This window comes from Podarcis raffonei, chromosome 6 (assembly GCF_027172205.1).
Source record: "Podarcis raffonei isolate rPodRaf1 chromosome 6, rPodRaf1.pri, whole genome shotgun sequence".
Classification (NCBI taxonomy): Eukaryota; Metazoa; Chordata; class Lepidosauria; order Squamata; family Lacertidae; genus Podarcis; species Podarcis raffonei.
The window spans coordinates 32,054,972-32,080,564 of record NC_070607.1 but is presented as its reverse complement, the minus strand read 5'-3'; the positions used below and the strand labels follow the sequence as shown (position 1 = coordinate 32,080,564).

At 41.4% G+C, this 25,593-nt stretch overlaps 1 protein-coding gene across 27 annotated transcripts in view; it reads left to right on the top strand.

Annotated features, from left to right (window-relative positions):
- The window catches only part of ADGRL2 (adhesion G protein-coupled receptor L2), a 569,402-nt gene that overhangs the window by 511,527 nt on the left and 32,282 nt on the right, over positions 1–25,593 (top strand). For 19 of the 27 annotated variants that reach the window (XM_053391929.1, XM_053391935.1, XM_053391934.1 and 16 more), the window contains 7 exons: positions 13,775–14,071; positions 14,632–14,735; positions 16,162–16,347; positions 17,075–17,113; positions 21,605–21,788; positions 23,930–24,052; positions 24,315–24,520. In XM_053391929.1, coding sequence (XP_053247904.1) covers positions 13,775–14,071; positions 14,632–14,735; positions 16,162–16,347; positions 17,075–17,113; positions 21,605–21,788; positions 23,930–24,052; positions 24,315–24,520 — 1,139 coding nt within the window. The remainder of the gene's footprint in view (positions 1–13,774; positions 14,072–14,631; positions 14,736–16,161; positions 16,348–17,074; positions 17,114–21,604; positions 21,789–23,929; positions 24,053–24,314; positions 24,521–25,593) is intronic. The other 8 variants (XM_053391954.1, XM_053391933.1, XM_053391940.1 and 5 more) reach the window with 1 other exon arrangement.

The window sequence follows — 25,593 nt, the reverse complement described above, 5'->3', positions numbered from 1 at the left end:
TTGCATTTTCCAAGTCTGCAGTTTGAGCCTGAAAAGAGGATTAGCCTCTATCTTTGTAACATGCTATAACATCCCATAATTTCCCATTGGTGGAGCAAATGCAAGTCAGTGTATTCAATTTGAGAATAGCTATGGCTACTTAAAAGACTGCATCGTTATGTAAGCTGCCAACGAGTAGTCATTTGGGAACTTGTATCACTGAGGAAATGTCTCCAGTATGCAGAACCGCGGGTGCACATACAAATATTAAATGCAGAGGATGTAGCTTTTGAAGACTGTTTCGGCAGTGGAATTAGGAAAAGATCCACACGCACACCCTTGTAAGCTCACTAAAAACAATTTGCATTCCTGGAATGTTATTTTGGTTGTAGTCTCCAACAAAGCTGCTTTTAGTTACCTATTTTTTCACATGTTATTACTGGATATCTCTCTTCAGCTGTTACAAACTTTTACAGTGGTACCTCAGGTTACATACGCTTCAGGTTACAGACTCCGCTAACCCAGAAATAGTGCTTCAGGTTAAGAACTTTGCTTCAGGATGAGAACAGAAATCATGCTCCAGCAGCGCAGCAGCAGCAGGAGGCCCCATTAGCTAAAGTGGTGCTTCAGGTTAAGAACAGTTTCAGGTTAAGTACGGACCTCCGGAATAAATTAAGTACTTAACCCGAGGTACCACTGTATTACTTTCATTGTGGGAGACTGAAGGCTGATTGCACGGTAGGAATACAGAAATATTCTATGTAGAAGTATTTTATAGGAATGCAGAAGTACTGTATGCGATAATACTATATGGTCTCTATGTGGTTGTAATGTAGAAGCACTATGTAAATGTGCTATGTTGCCACATAACAAACATGTCACAGGACCATATAATCATACGGTAGGAATGCAGACATGCTCTATAAATGCCAGAAGCTGATTCTTACTAACATTAATATGATTTAAATGCTTGTTTGAAGCATTTAATTCATATTAATGTTAGTAAGAATATACCTAATGAATTCCATTGGTGTGTAGTCTTGTGACTGTTGGAAGGATGTTCTGTGGGCCATGGGATATCTCAGTTATCATTCTTCAGTTGGAGAGACAGAACTCCCAATGCTGTAGACAGAAATCTGATGTCAGATTTCCTGCTCCCAACTAAAGGTTCTAGCACCCTGGCCCAAACATCAGATATGATAAAAAAGAGCTGGGCATTAACATTTTTTAAAAAATGAAATAAAATAAATAAAACACAGGAAATGGACAGAGGAATACAATACCATTCCTACACTCCCTGATGACTCAAATCATGCAGTGTTTGGGATATGGTGGTTGAACCTTTGGTTTTTTGCTCCCTCCCCACATTAGGAATGCATCATTAGAAATTCTTGTTAAAAAAAAAGTTTAAGCCTATGAGAACATTCATGCATATTTTTTTTAACAGTGGGGGAAATGGCTCCATTTTTGTCATATTTTAATAGTTAGCTTGTTGATGTGTACAGTGGTACCTCAGGTTACATACGCTTCAGGTTACATATGCTTCAGGTTACAGACTCCACTAACCCAGAAATAGTGCTTCAGGTTAAGAACTCTGCTTCAGGATGAGAACAGAAATCGTGCTCCGGCGGCACAGCAGCAGCAGGAGGCCCCATTAGCTAAAGTGGTGCTTCAGGTTAGGAACAGTTTCAGGTTAAGAACAGACGTCCGGAGCGAATTAAGTACTTAACCCGAGGTACCACTGTATATCCAGTGCCTTTGTAAAGTTAAAGAATTTTAATACTTTAATATGTGATTTTGAGATTACGGCGAGAATTTTTCTAATTCATTTTACATGAATTAATTGGATTTAAAAGGTACGGATTGTGAGGATGTGAGCTTTAGAGTTCATCTCAAATTTTGCCCTCCATCTTCCATGAGCAAAACTGAACTGTCAGTCATTAAGGAAAAGAAAATCAACTAAAACACTTCTGCGATCATTTATGTGGTCAGAGTTTATACAGGCTGCTTAGAGCGATGGGATATTTGAAAATGAGGGCATGAAGGTAGTATTTCTGGGCCTTTCTGCTTTGGGGAAAGGAAGTTGCCCTAACATGAAGTGCTTAATGATGTCATGGGGTCAGTGCCTCTGCAGCAGAAGTCATGGCCTCTTCTGTTGGAATGCCTAATTTGGGGCCATTACGGAAAACTCAGCAATCTTTGCCACTTCACTTGTGATGGGAGCAGTAATGATATGTTGACCTACTCAATGAGCCCTCTGTCTTTCATCTCTCTGCCTTGTCAGCGCCTGACTGCATCATAGCTTCCTACCCCAAAAAGGGTTCAAACACTGTAGACTGTCTCGCCTTTTGAGTGAAACAAGTCCTTTGTCACATCCATCTGACTTGCCCTCCTGAGCTTAGATGTTATTTTCACTCCCAAGGCTGAATGGCATTCTTGACCCCAAACATGTGCATTTTCCTGAGATAGAACAAGAGGTATTCCTTGTGTTTGCCATATTTCAGGGGCTGTGGCGTTGCCAGAACTTCCCCTCACCTTAGCCCTCTTATGGGTTCTAAAAGATGAGACAAACCTTCATAGATACCAAAGTTTCCCTGCTGCCCAAGTTCCACTTTCCACGAGCTGAAAGGTAGCAGGAATGACAACAGCAGATGAGGCTAACACTTTGTCCCCACTAATCTCCCTCCCGTGTTTATTGAACTCTTAAATGTCATGTCTGAAGAGGCTCCTTGATTTTTCCATTTCTGCAGTGCTGAAACTGTACTATAACATGATTTTGCAATCCCCTCCCAGCATGCAATATCCATCAGTCTTCATGGAATATAAAATGCTGTTTCCAAACCAGTCCTTTTAGGGGCTAAGGTATTTCTGTTAGGTATGGCACAATGGCATGCTTCTGCATTGCATCATTTTGAGGATCTTATTGTCTGATTTTACAGCAGCTGACTGTGGGACTGGTTTGTTATCTCTTGCATTTTGCTTCAGCTTGCTTTGTGATGACAAGGAGACAATGTGGCCACAGTCTAGCAAGGTCCTCTGTGTGTATTTACTGCACCCACACACCAGACGCGGTTTTATTTGCTGGGTTTTCAGCACACCTTTTCAACACGTGCCAGTGTTAGATACATGAGACGATCCAGTTGCAAACTTCATTAGCGTTCTTTCCCAGCTTCCCCCTTCCCCTTAAATCAACCTATATCTATATAGCTGGTGAATAAACTATCACCAGGATAGTTTGCAGTGAACTCTGGACCCACACTGAGTAAGGTTTGCTCCCTCCCCCTGAACTTACCTAGTTTAGATGAATCAAGTTTTGGGGTGGAGATGGAGAGGCGATGATTTTACAGGAACGAAAGTTCAATCTCCCTTGCATCTGAAGAACTAGCTAAATAGTTCTTTGGATCTCATCCTGTACATTTCTCAAATATGACTGAAAGTTTTCTTCTGAATTTACTGATAGCTGCTGACCTACTTGCCAACATTTTCAGATTTGCGAAAAGTATACTTGTAGCGTATTCCTATCCACAGCTTCTCAGAGATAAGTTCCACTCAGTTCAATTAGAGCTTCTTCCCTTGAAACATGTATTAAAGTTTGCTTCCAAAGTCCTTATCCTATCATCACCTAATTTTTTGTCTTTTTTGTTCTACTGATTTGCAACTGATATCCTGCTAAATCCACTGAATTATCATTTATTTATTTCATAAAATTTATGTACCACTTTATTGTAGAAAAAAACCAACAACCAGTAAAGCAGTTTACAAAAAGATAAAACAATAAAATTATCACTAAAAAATGATAACCATAATTTAAAACATGCATAAAGTTAAAACCACAATAGAATAGACTAAAACAAATCAAAACTCACACAAACTTTTTAAACATCTGGGTAGAATTGCCTATTGATATCAGGCAGCTGCTTTCATTGAATTCTTCTTGGTTCCTGCCTGATATCAATAAACGATCAAGTTCTTATCGATATAGTATGGGTATTAAGTAGCACCTGTAAAAGTGCCAGTGGGCACATATGGGGTAAGGCAAATTCAAAAGTGATGAAAGGATTTCCACCCTGTGTGTTCCATAATTATTTATTTAGCTGTGATCTGGCACTTCCAGGGGGGTACATAGCTAGAAAGTGCAGCCAGAATGGTGGTGGGAAGCTGAATGGGTTGGCTGATCAGCTGCAATATTCTTGAGACATATCTGTAAGGGCTGTTCTAGCTATGCTTATTGTTTTCATGTGAGAAACAATGCTGTCGCTCCTTAAACAGGAATGCTGTTGCGTGAAAGTGCTCCTTGCCAACACTCTTCATACCAGAATGCAGATGGGAACTTTATAATCCAAAAAAGAGTTATTCTGTCTGTCTTCTAATCTACAGCGCAGGCTGGACGCAGCTATGACATTTGGTGTGCTAGACACCATTGCAAAACTACAGCTCCTGGCCACTTGCGAGGGAAATGATGCTTTCTGGGAGCATCTCTACAGTGAGTGTGGGCCCATTTTCAATTTATTGAATTGTTAGATACGTTAAAATAAAGAAGTCCTGGATTCTCATCACTTTCCAAGAATGTTTCCCGCCTGCAAGCCTTTCTCCTTTTCTACAATTCCAAGTCTGCTTGGATGACTGTGGTGCCACCTTTAGGGAAAGAAGTGTGGACTTCGCCACTCCACTCCACTCAGCCTTTGAATGGTGAATAAATGCTGAACTGGTGCCGTTTCTCATTCCAAGCAAATACGCAGAGCTTTTAGGAAACGATTTTACAAAAAGGGCACCCCCCCCAAATTACTTAAAAAGAAAGATGCAGATCGTTTTTCAGACAAAGCAGATGCGTCTCAGTATTAACAACAACAAAACTTTATTAGCAAAGCCAACAGGCCACAGCTGTACAAGAGTTAAAAGTAAAAATAGAGATAAAAGGAGGAAAAGAACAGGCAAAAGATGGTCCGTCGGATGAACAAGTCTGTCACTCAGATGGTGGCCCTCAATTTCGCAGCTCTCTCGATGTACCTCGCGACCTTCTCTGTTATCTGACTTTCCGTATCAGATAATAGAAAATACAGTGTAATGTCTGATGAACGGCCGGGGTTGGAGAGAATGAGTGGAGTAATAATCTCATTCCTTAGGTCTTTGTAGAGGGGGCAAGAAAGAAGGACGTGAGACACTGTTTCCGTGTTACCATCTCCACATGGGCAGAGTCGTTTTTCAAATGGAGTCTTTTGGTAACGACCTTCGAGTACAGCAGAGGGAAGAACATCCCATCTAGCCAATGTAAAGGCACGTCTGTATTTCGGGATGGTTAGTTTAGACAAGTATGAAGCTGGAGAATCAAAATGAGAAGGGGGAAAGTAGGTATACCATGGGCACAGTTTCTTTAAGATGGTCAGGTTGTTTTGTCGTTCGATGTCTTTCAGGCGCTGGCCTATTAGACTCTTTGCTTTGATGAGGCCCATTGATAATAGGGACTGTGAGTGCAGACCGCATGTAAGGAGTTTTTGATGCACGGTTTTGAACCACTTGCTTTTGTGAGAGTCTTGCATTACTAAAGGCAGTAGACCAGGTGGATTCAGATTAAGACGAAGCCAATAGTTGAATGTTCTCTGCCAAGTCCGAGTTTCCACAGATGGAAGGCAGGCCTCGAGTCTTAATGCTGCGTTGGGAACGCAGGGGGGGACACCGAGAATCTGCCTTAGAAATTTAGACTGGACAGACTCAAGACTGGAGCAGTGGTTCCCCGTCCAGATTTGGGCCCCATACAGTAACTGCGCCAGAGGTTTTGCTTGATAAACTTCAAGGGCTGCTGGGATGTATCTGCCCCCCTTCGTGTAGAAGAAGCGGGACAGCATCTTGATACTTTGAGCTGCTTTTTCTTTGGCACATTTTTGATGGACATCCCAGGACCCAGTCGACTGGAAAACGATACCCAGATATTTGAAGGCTTTGACTTGTTCAATTGTCTGGTTATCCATCCTCCAGCTATACTGTCTGTGTTTCCTTGCAAAAATCATAGTTTTGGTTTTCTGATAGTTTATTGCAAGTTGCTCTCTCCTACAGTATGCTGAGAATTCACCTATGAGCCTATTTAAGCCTATTCTTGTTCGAGATAGGAGTATCGCATCGTCAGCGTACAAAAGCACTGATATTGCTTTGTCAGCCAGTTTGGGGGCGTGGAAGTCCGGAGATGACAAACAGTTAACCATATCGTTGATGTAGATGTTGAATAGAGCTGGGGCCAGGATGCAACCTTGCTTGACCCCCTTACTGACAGAAACTGGTCCTATAAGATGGCCGTTTAACGAAGTTCTTACATGCAGCACCGTGTCTTTATACAAACAGCTCATCAGAAATAATAGTCTTTTGTCTATACTTGATGTGCTCAATTTATCCCAGAGTCTTACACGTGGAATTGAATCGAAAGCAGCCTTTAGATCGATAAAGGCTGCATATAGCACCCCACGGGATTTTTTGGCATATTTGTCAATTAGATAGGCTAAGATGAAGCAATGGTCTATGGTGGATCTGCCTTGCCTGAAACCCGCTTGCTCTTCCGCTAGAATGGCTTCAGTTTCCAGCCAGCTAGTTAGCTTGGTATAAAGATGTTTGGCATATAGTTTGCTCGGTATAGGCAGAAGGCTGATTGGTCTATAACTTGCCGGGTCTGTCATGGGTCCTTTTTTATAGATTGGGATAATTATTGCCTCAGACCAACCATCTGGGAGTAAACCCGTTGAGTCGATCCAAGAAAATAAAGACGCCAGCAGGGGGGCCCACCAGCCAATGTTGGACTTCAGAAGTTCAGCAGGGATGTAATCATTCCCTGGGGCCTTGTTGTTCTTTAGTTGTGCGATTAAATTCTCAACTTCCTTCGCAGTTACTGGTGGCCAATGAGGTAGGTCCTCCAATTGGATGCATAGTTTGTAATGTTGGGCTTCCTGGTCATAGAACAAAGATTGAAAATGGCGCAACCACTCCATTGGTTCCACTGTACAGATGGAATTAGTACGCTCCTGGTCCAGTAGACCAGATATGGTTCGCCAAAAACAAGTAGTATCTTTCTCGTGCGATGCCTTAACCAAACTGTGCCAAGCGGCCGTCTCAGTATTGATTTTAATAGCCACATGGGTGGCACTGGAACAGCTGCATCTAGAGTAGTGGATGAAATTATATGCTCTTGTGATTCTAACCTCATAACTGGACCTCAGAAAGGAGCCATCGTGATCCCTTTTAGTGATGTTAAGCTGTAGGGCACAAGTGCAGCTTAAAATGAGATAGAAGCTGTCAAAAGTAAGAGGATCTGTGAGAGTATTAATTGCACTATTGTTGGTACAGATTTCTGTCGTCAGGAATGTCTTAATTAAGCACATGGTGTCACTGAATGTCTAAGATCTTAGTAATAAGGAAAAGCTTCCTAGATTCTTCTCACAACACCCCAAGATCTGAATCAGTAGTGGCTTCTTGACACTTTTTTTTTTTTTTTGCAAGTGCTTGTGACACTTTTGACAAACGTTAATTGAGAAAGCATCAAAAGCCTGGCTGCGTTATAATCAGAATAAAATTACCGAGGTTTCACACGATGTCAGGAGAGAACTTGCAGAGAAGATAGACAGGTCTGGAAAGGTTTTTCCAGAAGCTAGGCTGAAAAAAAAAACAGCTCAGCAGAATCGTGCACAGGCAGCACTCACTCAGATTAGGGGCAAGAAAAAACCCTGTGAGGCTCAAGATGTTTTTGGTTTGAGATAGAAAATAACCAGAAAACTATGATTTGCACTCAGCTAGAAAGAGGGAATAGCTATGAACAATCATGGTAAAATACCCAGGTTTGTATTAATTATTACTATCTAGAGCAGAGGTTCTTAGACTGCATTCCACAAGCTCTGCTCAAGATGCTCCACAGAAAGATTGTGGAACAGAGAAGAGTACTTGGCTCTGCATTTGATTTAGGGTTTTTCCCCCTGATGATGGAAGTCAAAGTTGTTTTGACCAGGGACTGCTGGATTTAATGAACAATCTAACGAGGACCTGGTTCCAGGCCCTTGATTTTCGTAATATCACACTGTTTTTGATTATCATGCCAAATAAAAATATGTGCCTCCTTCGATTTCATCCAGAAGTTAAATATGCAAGTTTTCTGAATTAGTGTCACCCTACTGCTTTACATACATTGAGCTGAACTTAGACTAAGGTAGCTTGGCCTAGGTCCTATTGAAAGTGTGCTAAGTTAGTCTTAAGTTATTTTCAGTGGGGTTGAAGTACAGCTACAATCCCAACTCCACTTACCCAGGAGTAAGCACCATTGCATTCACTAGGACTTAATTCTGAGTGGACATGGCCAGGACTGCAGTGTTGGTGTGGATCCATCCCATAGTTCCAACTGGTCACATTTTGTCAGCAGTGCCTGTGTGGTTTTCATTGGATGAATTTGGTTGATTGTGTGTTGTTTTCTATTGGTTATAGTTTGACACCTGTTTGGAAGGGGAATTGATGCTGGCTTCCATGCAGTATTTGATGTAAATAGAAATTTGTAGCTATTAAGGAATGAAAAACAAAATTGTATTCATATTTATGCAAGCCTGACCCCCACTGGTTGCACCGCTGCACGTAAGCGGACAAAACAGGAATATCCATTATATTAGAAAGTAAAGACAACGGTTATTAAAATGCTAGTTATGTATGTACTTTGATTTATAGGAAAGCAGCAGCAGTGGCGGAAAAAAGGTTATTAAGTAGTCTGCCAAGACCCCAAGCAATTTTTAAGTGACCCAGGAAAAAAAAGTTTGTGAACCATTCTAGAATATACACAAAATATACGAAACTAATGAGTTCCACATACAACACATGCGATCATAAATTCTTACGGACATTTTAGGCTCTTATGTTGGCATCCATTGTCCTAAAAATAATAAATAAAAAAATCCACACTGAAAGATTTGTGCTTCAGTTTTCTGTGAAATATGTTTCCCTCAAAAAGTATATGGAGATGATGGGATGATTAGAGCTTTTGACCACTGTAGGAGTGAAGGAAGATTTATGTTAGGCTTTTATTTTGTCAGAGCCCTTGTCCCTACTCTGAAAGAACTGGAAACTCCATCTCTTTTAAAAGAAAGAAACATTCTTTTCAAGTTCTTTGAAAAGACAGACTGGTGCCTCTCTCCTTGTTTGCATTTTGTGGTTAAATTCAATTTACATTCAAGAATATATGTTTTTGATAAGTTCTAGCCTAAAGACAGAAGAGGTTTAAATCGCTTTTAAAAAAAGAAAGAAAGAAAGCATAAGCCTTTAGGAAATAAGTGTCAAAGGGAAAATTTTAAACCTGAAAAGTGTCAGATCCAGTTGTTTCCAGAAGGCCTGACATGGAAAGGAGTGAATACCTGTCACAGTTTGTAAATTCCTCCAGGCAGGGACCTGTCTCTTCTTTGTTTGTAAAAGTGGCAGGCACACCTGTGGAGATGATGGAATAAAAAACCCTAAGTAATGAATTGTGTTGCTCCACTAGCCAATGTTGCTTTGAATTTCGCTGTAGCCAGCGGCACTCTAATACCCCAATGAACAGGCGGGCTTGCCAACTCTACCTTTTTTTGGAAGGAGATTACCCTGCCACTTTTGAATTTTGAATGTACCCTTTGATGGTTGGCCTTTTTTGTTTTGTTTTGTTTTCCTTTTCATTTTGTTTTTTTCTCTCTAGTTTTCCTGGAAACCGTTATTTACAATTACGACAAGCTTTTCAAGAGCGGAGATGGATCAAATCAGAGACCTGTCCCTGCAAATTATGATAAGCAGAGCTTAATTTCACATGGGGAAACCCAGGTTTCTGCCTCCAAATACTGGAAACTTAAATTTATATATATATTATTCAAGGGAGAGAGCCCTCAGAGTGCCTGCTTTTCCAGTTGTTTCATATGACACATAAAGTGGACCTGTATAGCCACCATGTTGAGAGCAGCATGCACACTCCCAAATAATGGCCTAAATTCCCATGTCTACCTAGAACTTCAAGAACTGTACTGAGGGATTGTGCTTTAAGTACTTGGTAGTCCTGGTATCATGTTCTGGCTGCCTTTAGACAGTCTGGCAAAAATGCAACTTTAGGCGGCAGTTTAACAAGGATGTAGCCTTCACATTCATCCTTACTGTTCAACCCCAGTGTTTGGAGAAGCGCACTCTGTACATATCTGCACAATTCTTCCCCTAGATCAGTGTTTCCCAAACCTTCATCTCCGTTGATAGACTACAACTCCCATCACCCCTAGCTAACAGGACCAGTGGTGAGAGATGATGGGAACTGTAGTCCAAAAGCAGCTGGAGACCAAAGTTTGGGGAGCCCTGCCCTAGATTATAGCATCTGACAGAAGTGGCTTCACGAACTAAGGGAGCAGTCTCAGCTGCCTCAAGAGTGGAGTTTAACTGGATTCTAACAACTCTCAGGCAGCAGCGAATATCCTCTTCTTGAGCAAGCTGTTCAAGTGAGTAGATGCCCAGGCTATCTTGGATAAAACTGATTGTCTGGATCTATTTCCATGCCCAGTTTTGGCACAAAAGCTGCCCTGGTCACACTGATGGGTAGCATGCCCTTATAGATGCTGGTAATCAATCCTTCTGGATCTCTCAATAGCTTTGTATACTATTGACCATGGTAATCTTCAAGACTGCCTGGACTACAGTGTTTTGGCGGCTCCTTCCCTAGAAGGGCCACTTCCAGAGGGTGGTACAGAGAGGAACCATTCTTCACAGCTTTGGCATTAATACTACAGAATGCTGTTGGGTTCTGTTTTCTCCCTTTTTAAAAACACGTTCTTGAAATTGTTGAATGAAGTCATTTGGAGCTGAGTGCAATCAGAAGCTGTTTATGTCTACCTCTATCTTACTTTTACACCAGGAATTGCTACGTTAGGGCTTGAGATCAGTAGTGGACTAGGGTAAGGACTCAATTCTGATAAGGTGTACTTTTCAGGAAAGTGGTGTTCAACTTGTTCTGAACCAAACTGCTCCTCCAAAAGGGGCAGGTTTATAGTTCAGGGTATGTATGCTCATACATACAACCCTGTCAGCTGAGACCCAGGCAGTATCATTGTGAAATCCCTTCTTGGACAAAGATAGCTTAGCCACCACAGTTAGAAAGGTCCTGCTTCGCTCTAAGCGCGACTATTTCAACAATTGTATTTGGGGCTGCAAGAAAACAGAGACTAAAATACAAAGTCAAGGATGCTCATTTGTACCTGTCATTGGGAACACATTGTGCCATTGTTTAGAGAGTTCTACTGCTACCAGATCATTTCCAACTCCAACAGAAAGCGTAAGCACTTACAAAACCTCTGCATCTTGGGACTGGGATAACTGATAGAATGATTCTTTTATGTCAACCAGCTTATGTAGTAAGATAATATTCAATAGCTGACTTCCAGATATTTTGCCCATCCAAAGTAAAGTGGCTGGTGAGAATGAGGGGAACCTTCTCTGGGAGTGTGTGTGTTTGTGTATTTATGGAGCCTTGGTTCAGTGGAAGAGCACATGCTTTTATATGCAAAAGGTCTTGGGTCTCAGGACTGGAAAAGACTGCTGTCTGAAACCCAACAGGCTGCCAAAGAATGCAGGCATAACTACATTGAACAATGATCTGAATCTATAAGGCAGCTTCCTATGTTACACTTGCAGCCTAGTCTGATATCCTTTGGGATTTTCAGCATTTGAGGGATTTAAAAAGAATGACTTTTCTTCTGCTGTTTTATTGATGGTTGCCGTTTTCTAGCATTTATTGCCCTGTTGTTATTATTTTGCTGGTTTTATTCCATAAACCACCATGTAGATTATATACTAAAGGGTGGTACATACATTTAGAAAATAAATATGATGCAACAGGTTAATACACCCGACTCCCCTGGAACAGCAAAACACGGTCACTCCTGCCATGTTAAAATGAGTAATATGACTGAGCTCATACACAAGACCACTTGCCACACACAGAGGCTATTTCCCCCATTCAGTCCATTTAAAGTGCAGTCGATGATTCTATGCCTCATTAATTATTGTATATAGAAAGTCTAGTTGTGATAATTATTAGTCCTGAGTGGAACAGTGTAATCTTCGGCATATACTAGGTTATTTACTCTTGGGAATCTTACGTACAATGGGAATGTTTTGTATGTGAAAAAAACCCTATGTATTTTAATTTGAATGTTGTCAGCTTGATAGAACTACCAATTACAGAACCCAAACCAGAAGTTTCTTGTTCAAATCCAGTTTTCTTGACATCGATGATTAAGCTGTCTGTGTACTTGCCATTGGCTTGAATTAGTTCTTTCTTCACACCTGCTCTATCAAAATAGGGAAAGGGGAATGTTTAAAGGCTGAGATGTTGAAACACTAAAACAACACATGCATGCGAGGCTTTTTTCCTGTTTGGGTCTAATCAGGCATGCTGGAAATCTCTCAAGCAAAAATGACTGCCGGGTGGGAAGATGTTACAGTAATTATCTTGCTGTAAGTTGCAGAGTGGATGACATGAAGTTAGGGTGGTTTTGTGTGTGTAAACGGCCTGGTTATTTACAACCTACTTTTTCGTTTTGGAATCTGTTCATTTGTTGCTTCCTTGTTTGTTTTGCTTTTCAAATATAGAACTTAGTTTTATAGTGTAGATTCTGCCATGTTTTCTTTGTTTAAAAGTATTCATAGACATTTTATCATACAGAAATAAATCAGTATTAATGCCTCTAGGGCAGGCTTCCTCAAACTCGGCCCTCCAGATGTTTTGAGACTACAATTCCCATCATCCCTGACCACTGGTCCTGCTAGCTAGGGATCATGGGAGTTGTAGGCCAAAAACATCTGGAGGGCCGAGTTTGAGGAAGCCTGCTCTAGGGTGTCGAAGTATTTAGAAATATAACTATTTGGTAGATGGGTGTGTGTGTGTGTGTGTGTGTGTGTGTGTGAGAGAGAGAGAGAGAGAGAGAGAGAGAGAGAGAGAGAGAGAGAGATGAGAATATGTGCTGCCAGCAGTATACTGAGATTGCATTTCTGTGCACACTTACTCTGTATTGAACTCAATAAGACTTCTTAGTATAAATGCTTAGGATCCTTGGTGTTCCAGCCATGGAAAAGCTCCTTCCGTTTGCAGAGGGAATGGGTATCCAGGAAATGGTTCCTGCTGAATGAAGAAGGCAGGTAGATCATTGTCACTGATTAAGAACACAGGAACACAAGTAGAGCCCTGCTAGATCAGGCTATCCAACATCCTGTTCTGATAGTGACCAGTCAGATACCTATGGGAAACCCACAAGCAGAACTTGAGTGTAATAGTGTTCTCCCCACTTGCGATTCTCAGTAACTATGATTCCGAGGTTTACCACCCCTAGCAGTGGAAGTAGAACATAGCCATCGTGATTCCTTCCCACTCATTCCCCACGTTGTTCCAGAGAGTCCTCCTGAGAAGCATTTAGCAGGGAGCAATGGGGGCTGCAGGAGTAAGGTGGAATTTGTGAAAAAGTCACATTATATCTGTCAAATTATTCTAAATAGTGTATTCCGCTATCTTGCCAGAAATGGCTCTTTTGGTAGCTAGGTGGTATATCTAGATGGTATGAAGATGATGATGATGTTACTACTGCTACTACCATCGTTGCTGCTGCTCGCATATAATTTTTATCATCCAGTCATTTCCCCAGAAAACCTGGTGATTCATTCCCTTTCTCTCATATATTGAATCTCTGAGACTTTAATTTTATAAGGGAAATACTTACAGGTGTAAATGTTTTCACAACCACTTCTCTGGGCACTTCTCTGTGTAACACTGCTTTTCTCTCCCCAGTGCCTACCACAGCCGAGACCATAACTCCTTCCACAGAGCTGTACAAGACAACTGTGTCAACTACAAGCACCACGCCACAGAAAATTCCAATTAGCACAACATTACCTGGGGGGAAGGGGGATGAAAGCAAAGGGCCCAAGCCACCGCCAGCAGTATCAACGACCAAAATTCCTCCTGTTACAAGCTTTTTCCCTTTGCCAGAGAGGTTCTGTGAACTTGAGGTGAAAAGGGATATAACTTGGCCTCAGACTCCAAGAGGAAACATGGTGGAACGCCCCTGTCCCAAAGGAACTCGTGGTAAGACCTTAAAACTGGATTTTCAGCTTAAATAAACATTCCGGTGTCTATATCTTGAACCCTCTTTTCCTTAGTCTCGGACTATCTTTCTTATGATCTTGGCTGCTTGCAAGGAAATGGCACCTTCAGGTTTTAAGCTGTAGAGGGCATTGGAGCCTAGGTACAGAATTACATTCCAGCCCCTTCTCAAGGATTCCAGATCATAGGTCTTTGCAACAGACAGGACTTCAGCCACACTTGCTTTCTGCTGTATTTCTCATTATGAACTCCACTTTGGATGGTTTCCAGAAAATGCTAGAGCTTTTTCTTTTTCTCTCTGTTTATTCAGTATAAAGTCTGATATTTTGTCCTGGCTTTGTTAGCATTGCTTTTAATTGGCATCATTGCCTTTTTTTACCTCATTTTCCTACAGGCTTCCTTAGTCTCTTTTAAAGCGACTTAAGTACTGAAACCCTAATCCAGTATTTCCCAGGTGCCTGCGAAAAATTGAAAATATGTACACATGCACGTACAGCTTGAACACTCTTACCTCCATGTCATTTTTCTCATCTTTTATATAGGAACAGCTTCATACCTCTGCATGGTTTCCACTGGAAAATGGAACCCGAATGGTCCTGATCTTAGCAACTGTACTTCACACTGGGTAAACCAGCTGGCTCAGAAGGTGTGTTGGAAAATATTTTTGATATGATACCATGCCCATGATTCCCAGCACAGATGCTTATGACAAACACTGGGAACGTTGCACGAGACTAAATCAAGTGCCCTGCCATCCCAGGGCTTTAATAGGGATGTCATGATATTGCCCACTTCAAGGGTTGGGGCAAACACACTTGTGGTTTCACCTTGCAAACTGCTGCTTCCGGCTTACTCTGCCTCAAGGCAAACAATGTTGGTTTCAGCCAGGTGAAAGTTAAAGCAGAGGATGTGGCAGTTATAGGGCTCTCCTAGCTTTCAACAGAGCATCTTCTTCCAAGAGCTACAGTTCCCACATCCTTCACAGGAAATGGTGCTGAACATCATATTTGCACCAAGGAAAAGGCTGTCTCCTCTGCTTTGATCTTTGCCTAGCTGGAGCTAAGGGATTTTTCAGCAAAGGGACACAAGCATGGAGACATTAACGGAACAGCCATTCGTTGAGCACCTGCTCTGTATTTTAATTTGGTTTAATAAAGGGTGCTCTATAAGTAAAATGAGGGTAATTTTTAAAACACTGTGTTACTCCCTATGAAAGTTAATATGCATAAGAGAGGGACAGGATGGACAGTTTCTGTCCTTAGCTATCAGCTCTTGTATCCCATTCTCGTTTCCTAAATATTTGAGCTGTACTGTACTGACACCGCTCTTCGTTCTGCCTGCCACATTGACATCAGCCTCCGTAACTGCTGGGGTGAAAAGCAAATAAAGATATCCTATGTTACACTCCCCACCCCACAAAAGAATCTGTGTTTCAGATGGACTGCCCTGTGCTGAAACCCAGCTCTTGGAGATTGCGGGTGGGAGGAAACATCACAAACAAACTGCCTCATTTCCCACCACTTCCTCCAAAGAAGCACAAAGGGGGAAAAAATCTCAAATGCCTGCGGAGATTGGTTGGTTTTGCTCCCTGCAAATGCAGAGCTCTCCATGCAGCACTTTATCATCCCACCACGGGATGAATGGTGGCCATTCACTCCTGGAGAATAAAGCGAAGGCTCTTGGGAAAAGGGGGCTCATTCCTTAGCCCTGCAGATCCTGGCGATTAAGAATCAAGTCTCCTACTATTTCCGTAGCCCCATTCTGCATAGAATTTGTTGGTCACACTGAAAATGTGATGGAGCATTGAGAGAGTAGAATGGAATGCTTGGAATTGACATGACAGATAGATCACCATCAATGCATATAGCACTTTACTAAATCTAAGCAGTGTTGCATATTATCTCTCATTTTTTGTGGGTGTAGGGCAGTTGTTGTTTTTTTAAGGACAAAATAACTTTGAAAGATAAAAAGATGTAACAAAAAATAACCCACTTTTCTATTTAGAAATAAAGTGTTCTAAGAATTAAGTGGCAGTGGGGGCATCACTAAAATAATTTTAATTGTCATTTCAGATCAGAAGTGGAGAAAATGCTGCTAGCCTTGCCAATGAACTGGCTAAACATACCAAAGGACAAATCTATGCTGGTGATGTGAGTTCTTCAGTCAGACTGATGGAACAGTTGGTGGATATTCTTGATGCTCAGCTGCAAGATCTGAAGCCTAACGAGAAGGACTCTGCTGGACGGAGTTATAACAAGGTAGATACCAACCTGAATAGCCTTCTCTGGTGTGCATTAGAACAACCTGGCCTTGTGGCTTTCTTTCTTTTCTCTTGCAAAACATCTGCCTGTATTTAGCACTAGTTCTTTGAAGTAGGGCACATTTAGGGGTGTTTTTTTTTGGGGGGGGGACCAACAAATTCATGGGGATGTGGATTCTGATGCTGTGTCAGAGTCCCCAAAGGCTGGTGGTACACGAGAACAGAATGTGACCGTTCCCATGTGGGCAGAAGGAATTGAACGGATAATGTTAATTATACTTTAGCAGCAGCCTGAAACAGAACAATGATTAAGGCATCAATAAGAATCAGACCCTTTGATCCTTTATAACTCTCAACCTGGGGGGGGGGGGAGGAACCAAACTGTGGCAGGGAAAAATGAATACTCTCCCCCCCCCCCCCGTGACCTTCTTACTAACATATTTGACGTATAATACTAACGTATTAGAAGTATTTGACATGCCAAGCCATGAACTAACCTTAGTGCATTGGAATGGCCTTGTGCTTCATTCACTCCCTTAAAAACCCGCAGATTCATCTGGAAGTGATACTTTAACACACTTTAAGATTGTTAATTTTATCAGCAGATCTTATTTCTCCGGTTAGCATATAAGCGTTTGAACAATGATCAAGTAGTACTAATCCTATTACCCTTTTTTTAAAAAAATGTCTAACCTCTGATGTGTGTTTTTTGTCTTATTACCAAGCTCCAAAAGCGAGAGAAGACATGCAGGTCTTACCTTAAGGTATCTCCCTGTGCTGTCACCTTGCTTCGTCCCTGCTTCAGTCACCTGCTGCCGCGCTTTTCCCCTCCTGCTGCATGTCCCTACGTATTTCAGTCTTTGATAATTGTGCACTGTGCCTTCCCCACAGCAATTGTACAAAAAAAAAGTGTTGGCTTTGCACGGGTATAATACCTTCAGAATAAGCCAATCGTAAATAATAAATCGATAATCGATACTTCCTTTCCTCCTCCTTTTATAAAAAAAAAGCACAAAGAGCAGCCATGCAGCTTTTAACTAAATTGGAAATAAGAACAGCTTTGCTTCCTCGTGGTATTGTGCCTGTGGAAGGAAAACAAAACTGGCAATGGGCACAAATTGTTTGACATGGGAACACAGGAAGTTGCCTTATACTGAGTCAGACTATAGATCCACATAGCTCAGTATTGCCTACACTGGCTGGTAGCCGCTCTCCAGGGTTTCAGACTGGGGACATTGCCAGACCTGCCTGGAAATGCCGGGGATTAAAGTTGGGACTTTTCTGCATGCAATGCAGATGCTCTATCACAGAGCTACGGCCCTGCCCCTTGAACCTTGGTTTTGTGTTTGCAGATTTGTGTATCAAAGACTGTGTAGCCATATGTAGTGGAATCCACTAATCACTGCTGCCTCATGACTTCCATTGGTTCAGTGGAGTTTGTGTGGCAAGAGTGTCTTATGGATTACATCCCATGCTTGTGCATGACGAAAAAACAAAACCCCCGACACATACACATGTTAAACTACCCTACATTTTATTTTATTTTTGTGCACTCTTGAATTCAGCGAGTTCTATTTTGTGTGTGTGACATCAGGGAAGTGTGTGTGTGTGTGGAGTTAACAAAGGCCAGCTTTGATCATTTGAGCTACAGATACAGTGCAAACTTTCCTCATATTCTCCTGGAAGCATATCCTGTTTCCCATATACCAGGAGAGGCATAAAGAGACTAAGGAACTTGGAATGTCTTGCAGGTCTTATTATGTGTATTCTGTTCTGGTTAATGTCAGTATTTCAACTGTGGTGGGATGTTGGATGAAAAACGAAAGCCTGCTGCTGATTTGTTTTGAAACATGCATTCCATATGTCTTCGTAGTTTTTTCTTTTGCAATGTTACCAATTGGTATTAAAAATAGCAATTAAAAAAAAAACCTGAAGCAGCGCAGCATAGAATAAAATCAATAACAAAAAGGCTCCTAAGACATGCAACGTTGTCCAACTGCTTAAGAACAACTGTGCAACTGAGAGCGGACCAGTTTATTGTTCACTCCTTTTCCTTAACCCCTTTCTCTGGAGTTACAAATCGTCCCACTCCACGAAGGAACTAGCTGTGATGAAAGTTATTACATCTGCAGAAATGCCAACTATGGTTGGAACTTACCAGAACTTAATGCAGAATTACACCATGGTTTCTCATCTGGGGTTAACAGGGATCCCAGTTAGTCCTAGCTGCAGACATAATATGGGGTATGCATCTTACCAAAGGCCGGAAAAAGGTCCTGCACAATCCCTTGGCTGGCTGTTGATTGCTTCACCATGGAACATGTTACATCTGCTCTCAGCCCAGATGACATTTTGCCCTCTGTTTTACATTCAGCTGCTGATAAAACTTTGGGGAGACTGAAGTGTGTTCAGTTGCATCAAGCAGTTTTGCAAGGAAAGGAGAGTAGGGGGCGGGGAGAAATCACATGTATCTTAAATTATACCGTGATAACTGTTCTCTTTTAAAGCCAGTGAGTGGGACGCAAAGCAAAGTCTGCTGAATTGGGTTGATTTCTTTTTTACTGTTGCATTTGCAGTTCACCTTTGAAGATAAATGTCATTGGGTAAAATGTAATAACCGTGCGTGTGCTTGCTACTGAAAATGTTTTGTCACTGTGATGGCGAGAATCTAGGGTTACGAGCTGGTCTTAAGTGTGGCGTTAATTCCCACTGATTTATTTGAATGAGGAGGATGAGCACATGGATATTCTCCACTAAAATCAGTGGGGTCTCAGGCCTCCTTCAAATTTTACTCTTGTGAAGGGGCAATATGAGTAGAAAGGGGCTCCTTCAGGCCTCACTTCTGTATCCATCCATGTATTAAGTGTGGATGTCTGAGGTGGGGGAAGCCTTTGCACATAGATGTCCGGACACATAGGCTTCCAGTACCCAGAGAAGCCTACATTTGTAGGCTACCCCACATTAGAAGTCTATGCTAATGGTTGGGCACGTGTACATCTGCTACACGACCCCCTTCACCCTTCGTGATTATTATTGCTACATTTATATACCATCCATGAATTCAGTTCTCTAGTGGTTGGTATTCAACTATGTTGTACTCAGAGTACTCCTGTTGCAATTGATGTACCTAACTTAGCCATGTTCATTACTTTCCACATGCCTACTCTGAGTAAAACTTAATTTAATACAACTCACAGTTTAAACACACACACAAAATCCAATTATACAAATACAACTTAGCACGTAAAACCACCCCAAAGCCAGCACAAGCACAGCAGCACAAAATCAGTTTTAAACTGGCAAGGGGAAAACATTTATGTTAGCAATTTATAGGCAGCTTAATGTAAAAAAAACAACAACAAACCTCTCTAAGCAATTTACCAAGTTTTTTTTTTGTTTTTTGTTTTTTTAAACCAATCCATAAAACTGTAAGGCTAGAATACAAATACGATGAAAATACCGTATTTTTTGCACCATAACACTCACTTTTTTCCTCCTAAAAAGTAAGGGGAAATGTCTGTGCGTGTTATGGAGGGAATGCCTACGGGTGGCATGCCTACGGATTTTCCTCCTCTAAAAACTATGTGCGTGTTATGGTCGGGTGCGTGTTATAGAGCGAAAAATACGGTACATGTTGTCACTAAAAATCCATAATCGGAATACTAAAACAAAATACTGAGGAGTGCATGGGGGGCAGATTAACAGCCCAAGCAAATATCTAAGCTTTTGATGGGCATTTAAAACACGTCAAGGTTGACATCTCCCGGATTGTGTGGGAGAGGAGGCAAAGGATTGAGCATATTAAAAGATGTGCATGTCCTGGAAGAATATAAATGTCTACACTTGGTACAATGCAGGGGGCACCAGGCAAGCCTCTCTGATTAGAAGGTTCTGTGTATGGGACACCACTACCAAAAAGACCTTGCTACCTTTGGACTGTGGCATTATGGCCTGGGAATTTATTCTAACTCTCCACCTCCCTCCCCAGCCACCTTTGACAAGAAATAGTGTCATTAAAGAGCTGACTATTTTAATGTGACTGAAGAAAAGCAGCCAGTCAGACAACATTAAAAATATAAGGAGTGAATTGGGCTAATGGATGCATGCAGCCATCAGGACGCGTATATACACGCAACATGAACTGCAGCACAGCCTTAATTTCTCGCTGAGATCATTTTTAGTAGGTCTCAAATGAGCTTCCCAGTTTGGCTAAGACTAATAAAAACCTCTTAAAATTACAAATCGAAAGCCGGCTGATGCTATGCAAATGAAGCAAGTCCTCACTTCGCGACAGAGGATTCATTTGTAACTCAGATCAGAGGCTCCGATCCGTATTTCTTGGTGACTAATGAATATGGCCTCTGCAGACCAATTTCTGTTCCACTCTATTTAATGGCTGAAGCAGTATCAGTGTGAGCAGTTTGACTCTTCTATTTCCCATTAGAGAAGAGGGGAAGAAAATCCTTTCATTCCACTCCAAAGTATCTCCCACCTGCCATTGTAGAGACTCACAATTCAGACAGAAAGAGGATATTAAGATGGATTAGGTTAATTAATTTTGCTCCTGACAATAGATAGTCCTGACCCAACTTTTTTTCTATCCATTCAGGCGTGGAGCAGTGTTCTGGGCGCGACATCTTTTTATTTGTGTGCATTTCCATTTGTTTTCGAAATCAGCCAAATCATATGGCAGATATAGATATATGCGCCTAATGACACATTGTAACTAGGTAAATGGGACATGGTGATTCAGCAATCACCCACATTACACATTAACATAGGAGCCTCCCTTCAATTGATGAATACCGTGTTTTCACTAAAGATCCTTTAAAAAATCCTCCTTAATTGCATATTATTTTGTGAGCATCTTAATGTGAGTGTAAGTATGTGAGATCAGGCTGCTACTGATCATTCTTCAGTTCTGAATAAATGGGGAATACTCTGCTCCTGCCGAACTTAATGTGCACATCGGAGCCCAGTATAGCTCTAGCCTGGCTGGAGGAACTTTAAAATTAAAGCCATGAGCGTTCCCTTTTTATATGCTTCAGTATGCTAATAATATTCTTTTTCGCTGCTGCTCCAAGGCTTCTTATATCAATGCTCTTTGTTATACGGGGAAAGCGGTAGCCTTTTGGTCTTTAAATCACCGCAAATCATGTTGACAGTTAAATATTGTAATTATCATCAGATCATGTTAGGGACTCTCTCCTGTTGCCTTAAGGCAGTAAGGCCTAATATTTTTCTACTGAATGCAGGCTATTGTTGACACGGTGGACAACCTGCTTAGGACCCAAGCGCTAGACTCCTGGAGAGATATGAATTCCTCTGAACGAGCACATGCTGCAACCATGTTACTTGATACCCTGGAAGAAGGGGCCTTTGTCTTGGCTGACAACCTCTTAGAACCAACAAGGGTCGCAATGCCTACAGATCACATCGGTAAGTGAATACGTCTTGAAACGCTTGGCATCACACCGTGGGAAGAGTCCACCAAACCTAGTGGTTTGGGATGTCCATATATTCCACATTAGATGGAACAGTATAATTTGCCCAATTAGAAATATATTACGTGAAAATAATACAGAAACCCCTGCATTTTAAAAATGGAAAACCATTATAGATTGATGTTCTGGTTATAGAACAAATAGCGACTAAGATTGTAACCCCGAAAATTCCTAGTTCGATTATTTTTGGCTAACAAAATTAAGTCAAAGGACTTAGGCAAGTAACCATTATCTTATTCTCATCCGAATTATGGAGCTAATAATGTTGGGCTACTTCTGAAGGAATATTGTAAATATTTCTGGATAAAATGTGTATGTAGCGCTTTGAACACTTTGAAAATGTGCTACATAAATGATAGAAAATACATACATATTTTTCAGTCCTCGTGGTAGAAACTCTTTCTCCTTTATACATAATCGGTTCCTAATGAATGTAGATTACTTTCAGGGAGAGCGCATTGCCAACTTTGGGCACATAGCACATAGACTAAATGTTTGCATTAAACACAACTGCCTTCAGGTGAAAGTGTGTTCAGTGAGCCACGTCTCCCACAATACAAAATAGCCATGCTTCGCAGATTGCAAAATAGCTACCGACACTTTGAGCATAATTTATCATTTAAATGCTGGCAGGGAAATGAAACTATTATGTATTAGGGACATACAGGTATATCTTGTTGTGGTTAAGAAGGTTGTTGTGTATAGATGTAAAATGCCATTCTCCTTGCGCCCTTGAGGCTTATACCAGTCTACATATTAGGAGGTAGAGCACACATATGTCACAGACATTTCGAGGCTAGACCTTAAAATGGAAGAACTAATTTATGAATGGGAGAATGTCAGGTACATGGATTTGTGAATGAGGTGGTGCATGTTTCTGTTGCTAAAGGTGGAAGCAGAGTTTGCAGATGATCAGCTGTGGAATGCTAAGGATGTCTACTCCAAAGTAAATTCATCTAGGTTAAGTGGGCCTTTTGCTGCAAAGCAAATCCCCTTTGTACCAGGCCTGGTGGGCTGGGGAGATGGATTGGCTGGAGGTGCCCCGCCACCCAGCCATCAAACTGACAGCCACTATCAGCCTGCAGAGTGAGGTCAGCATGTAGAGTCTCCCCCACAATGGGCAGAAGTACCACCAGTGGAAGCCATGTTCCAGGAAAGAGGAGGTGCTGAGCTGGACCTCTTCACTTGCTGGCATTGGTCCTGAGCTTGGCTGGATCACTGCATTACCTCCAGGCTGCTGCAGCAACCTGCTTTCCCCCTCCTCCAGCCATCTCCCCTGGTCGGTGTGAGAGTTGTGGATGCAGCGGTGGGTTCCACCATTCCGTCACACCCTGCCCCTGCCCAACTAGTTGCTATCTAGTAATCATATTTCTTTCATATTTAGTTTATCTGTTTACATTTATAAATATATACCCATTTTTTTTCTAGAAAAATAGCTGCTGGTACTCACCCTGCTACAGTTTTTAACAAGAACAAAAGAGGTGCCGTTACTTCATACTCTTGAGTAACCCCTGAAAAAAAACACTGCCCATATCCTACCTTTCCCTAGAGTTGTGTCCATTGTTATTACCTCCAGCACCCCTTTAATTTAAGTAGGTTAGGCTAAAATACCATGACTGAACCATGGTCACCCTACAGAGATTTAAGCCTGGATGCCCCCAGTCTCATTCTGACAGTTTTAATGATCTACTCCTCTGGCTTCCTGTTGCTGAGAGATTAGGCATAGCAATAGCAAGTAGGACACAAACACTAAAAATTCATGCATCATGGCTGTTTTGGTCTCCAAAAGTTAAGCATTTCTTCCAACTAAGAACTCTTGGGACTTTTGAAGTGATCTCTCTTAGGCTCACATTAAAACCAGGTTGGCTGTCATGTTCTTTGAACTGGCGTGCTGTTACTTTTGTGCATCTGCACTCGGGTTTGATTAAAATTTAAAGGAAAACGACTCCAATGCTACCGGTATGCATCTGTCATGTACAAGCAAGAAAATAAGCATCCCGAAAGGAAAAAAGGAAAACATCAGCCAAATCTGACCACAGAAAACAAAAACCTTCTTCTTGCTTTTTGTCTACCTAGTCTTGGAAGTTGCAGTGCTGAGTACAGAAGGACAGGTGCAGGACTTGAAATTCCCCCAGGGCAACGCGGGAGGCAATTCTATCCAGCTCTCTTCGAACACTGTGAAGCAGAACAGCAGAAGCGGTATGTCTTTTGCAAACCATTTATTTTTCAGCTGTAGCAACTTAATTTCGGAAGGGTTTGCTGTGTTATAATAATACACCCTCAGCAACATTAAAAATAGCCAGTCGATAGCTCTCATTTGTAAATAACATTAGGCTGCCATTTTTCTTTCTTTCTTTTTTTTTTACTCGAATCAATCTTTCTGCACTAAAGCTGGGGAGGGATAGGCTATTTAAAACATGCCATGTTATTTAAAGTGACTATAATAGCTTTTTTCCCACAGGGTTAGCAAAGCTGGTTTTCATAATTTACAAAAGCTTGGGCCAGTTCCTCAGTACAGAAAATGCAACCATCAAACTGGGAGGAGAGTTTGCTGGCAGGAACAGTACCATCGCTGTGAACTCTGACGTCATTGCAGCCTCCATCAACAAGGAGTCCAGTCGCGTGTACTTGACAGACCCTGTTCTTTTCACCCTGGCACACATTGATGTGAGTTATGGTAATGAATTAATGGGAAGGTCATAAAATCAGCAAGAGCAAAGAGCAAAGAAGGGACGGGGGTGGATCTTTCAATTTGAATTTTAAATGTCGGACTAGGTCAGAGGCACAGGTTTGTTTAAGTCTACGAACATAAAATTAAATGAGCCTGGTTCAGTGATTATTAGAACTTAAGTGTATTCTTAATGAAAGCTAATTCGGTAATCAACATGAAAATGTAAATGGCTCTAATTTGTTCCTAAGTGAAAATTAACTCTTACCTTAGCAGCAGGACAGAAAAACACCAGCTCTTATGATTTTGCTTCCTTAATGCAGCAAAATTTTAATGGAACTTAGAGCATTTTGCTTTAATTCCATTCTGTCTGCTGGAGCCCATTCACTAATCGTTCAGATAGGTTTTAGTCAACGAGGGAATCTGGTGCTGTTTTCTGCATTCTGCTTGACACTGGGTTTAACTTCTCTGTGCTTGAACTAGTCAGGTGTTAGTATTCCGACTAAACATCAGGAAGAACTTTTTGACAACAAGAGCTGCTCAACAGTGGAACAGACTCTTTAGAGTTGTTATTTTTAGCAGAGGTTAGATGTCCATCTGTCATGTATGATCTAGTTGAGATTCCTGTATTGCAGGGGTTTGGATTAGATGATCCTCAGGATCCCTTCCAATGCTACGATTTTATTTTCCCAGCTGAGATTTTCCATTTACCAAAAGAGAAGACTCTTAAAAAAAGAAAGGAAAAATCCCCAGACCAGTTTTTCGGTTCAGTTTAATCTGAATTATTATGTCTAGTGATCCTTTAGACTTGATGGAAATTGAGAAAAGGAAAGTGAATTCGTTAGTAAATCCTCAATTATTCAAGAAGCCCTTTAGAGAAACTTCATGTATCTACTGCTGGAGGATCGGCAGAAATGGCCACAAGTGCACAGTATGAACATTGAACAGCAAGTAGGAAACTGATTGATTAAAATTAGATCTATAGTAATGTGGATTGCACTTTGGCATATTTTAAACTATTAGACCCACTTTATAACTAGGTGGTAGGCTTGTTCAACATGTTCTTGTCGGG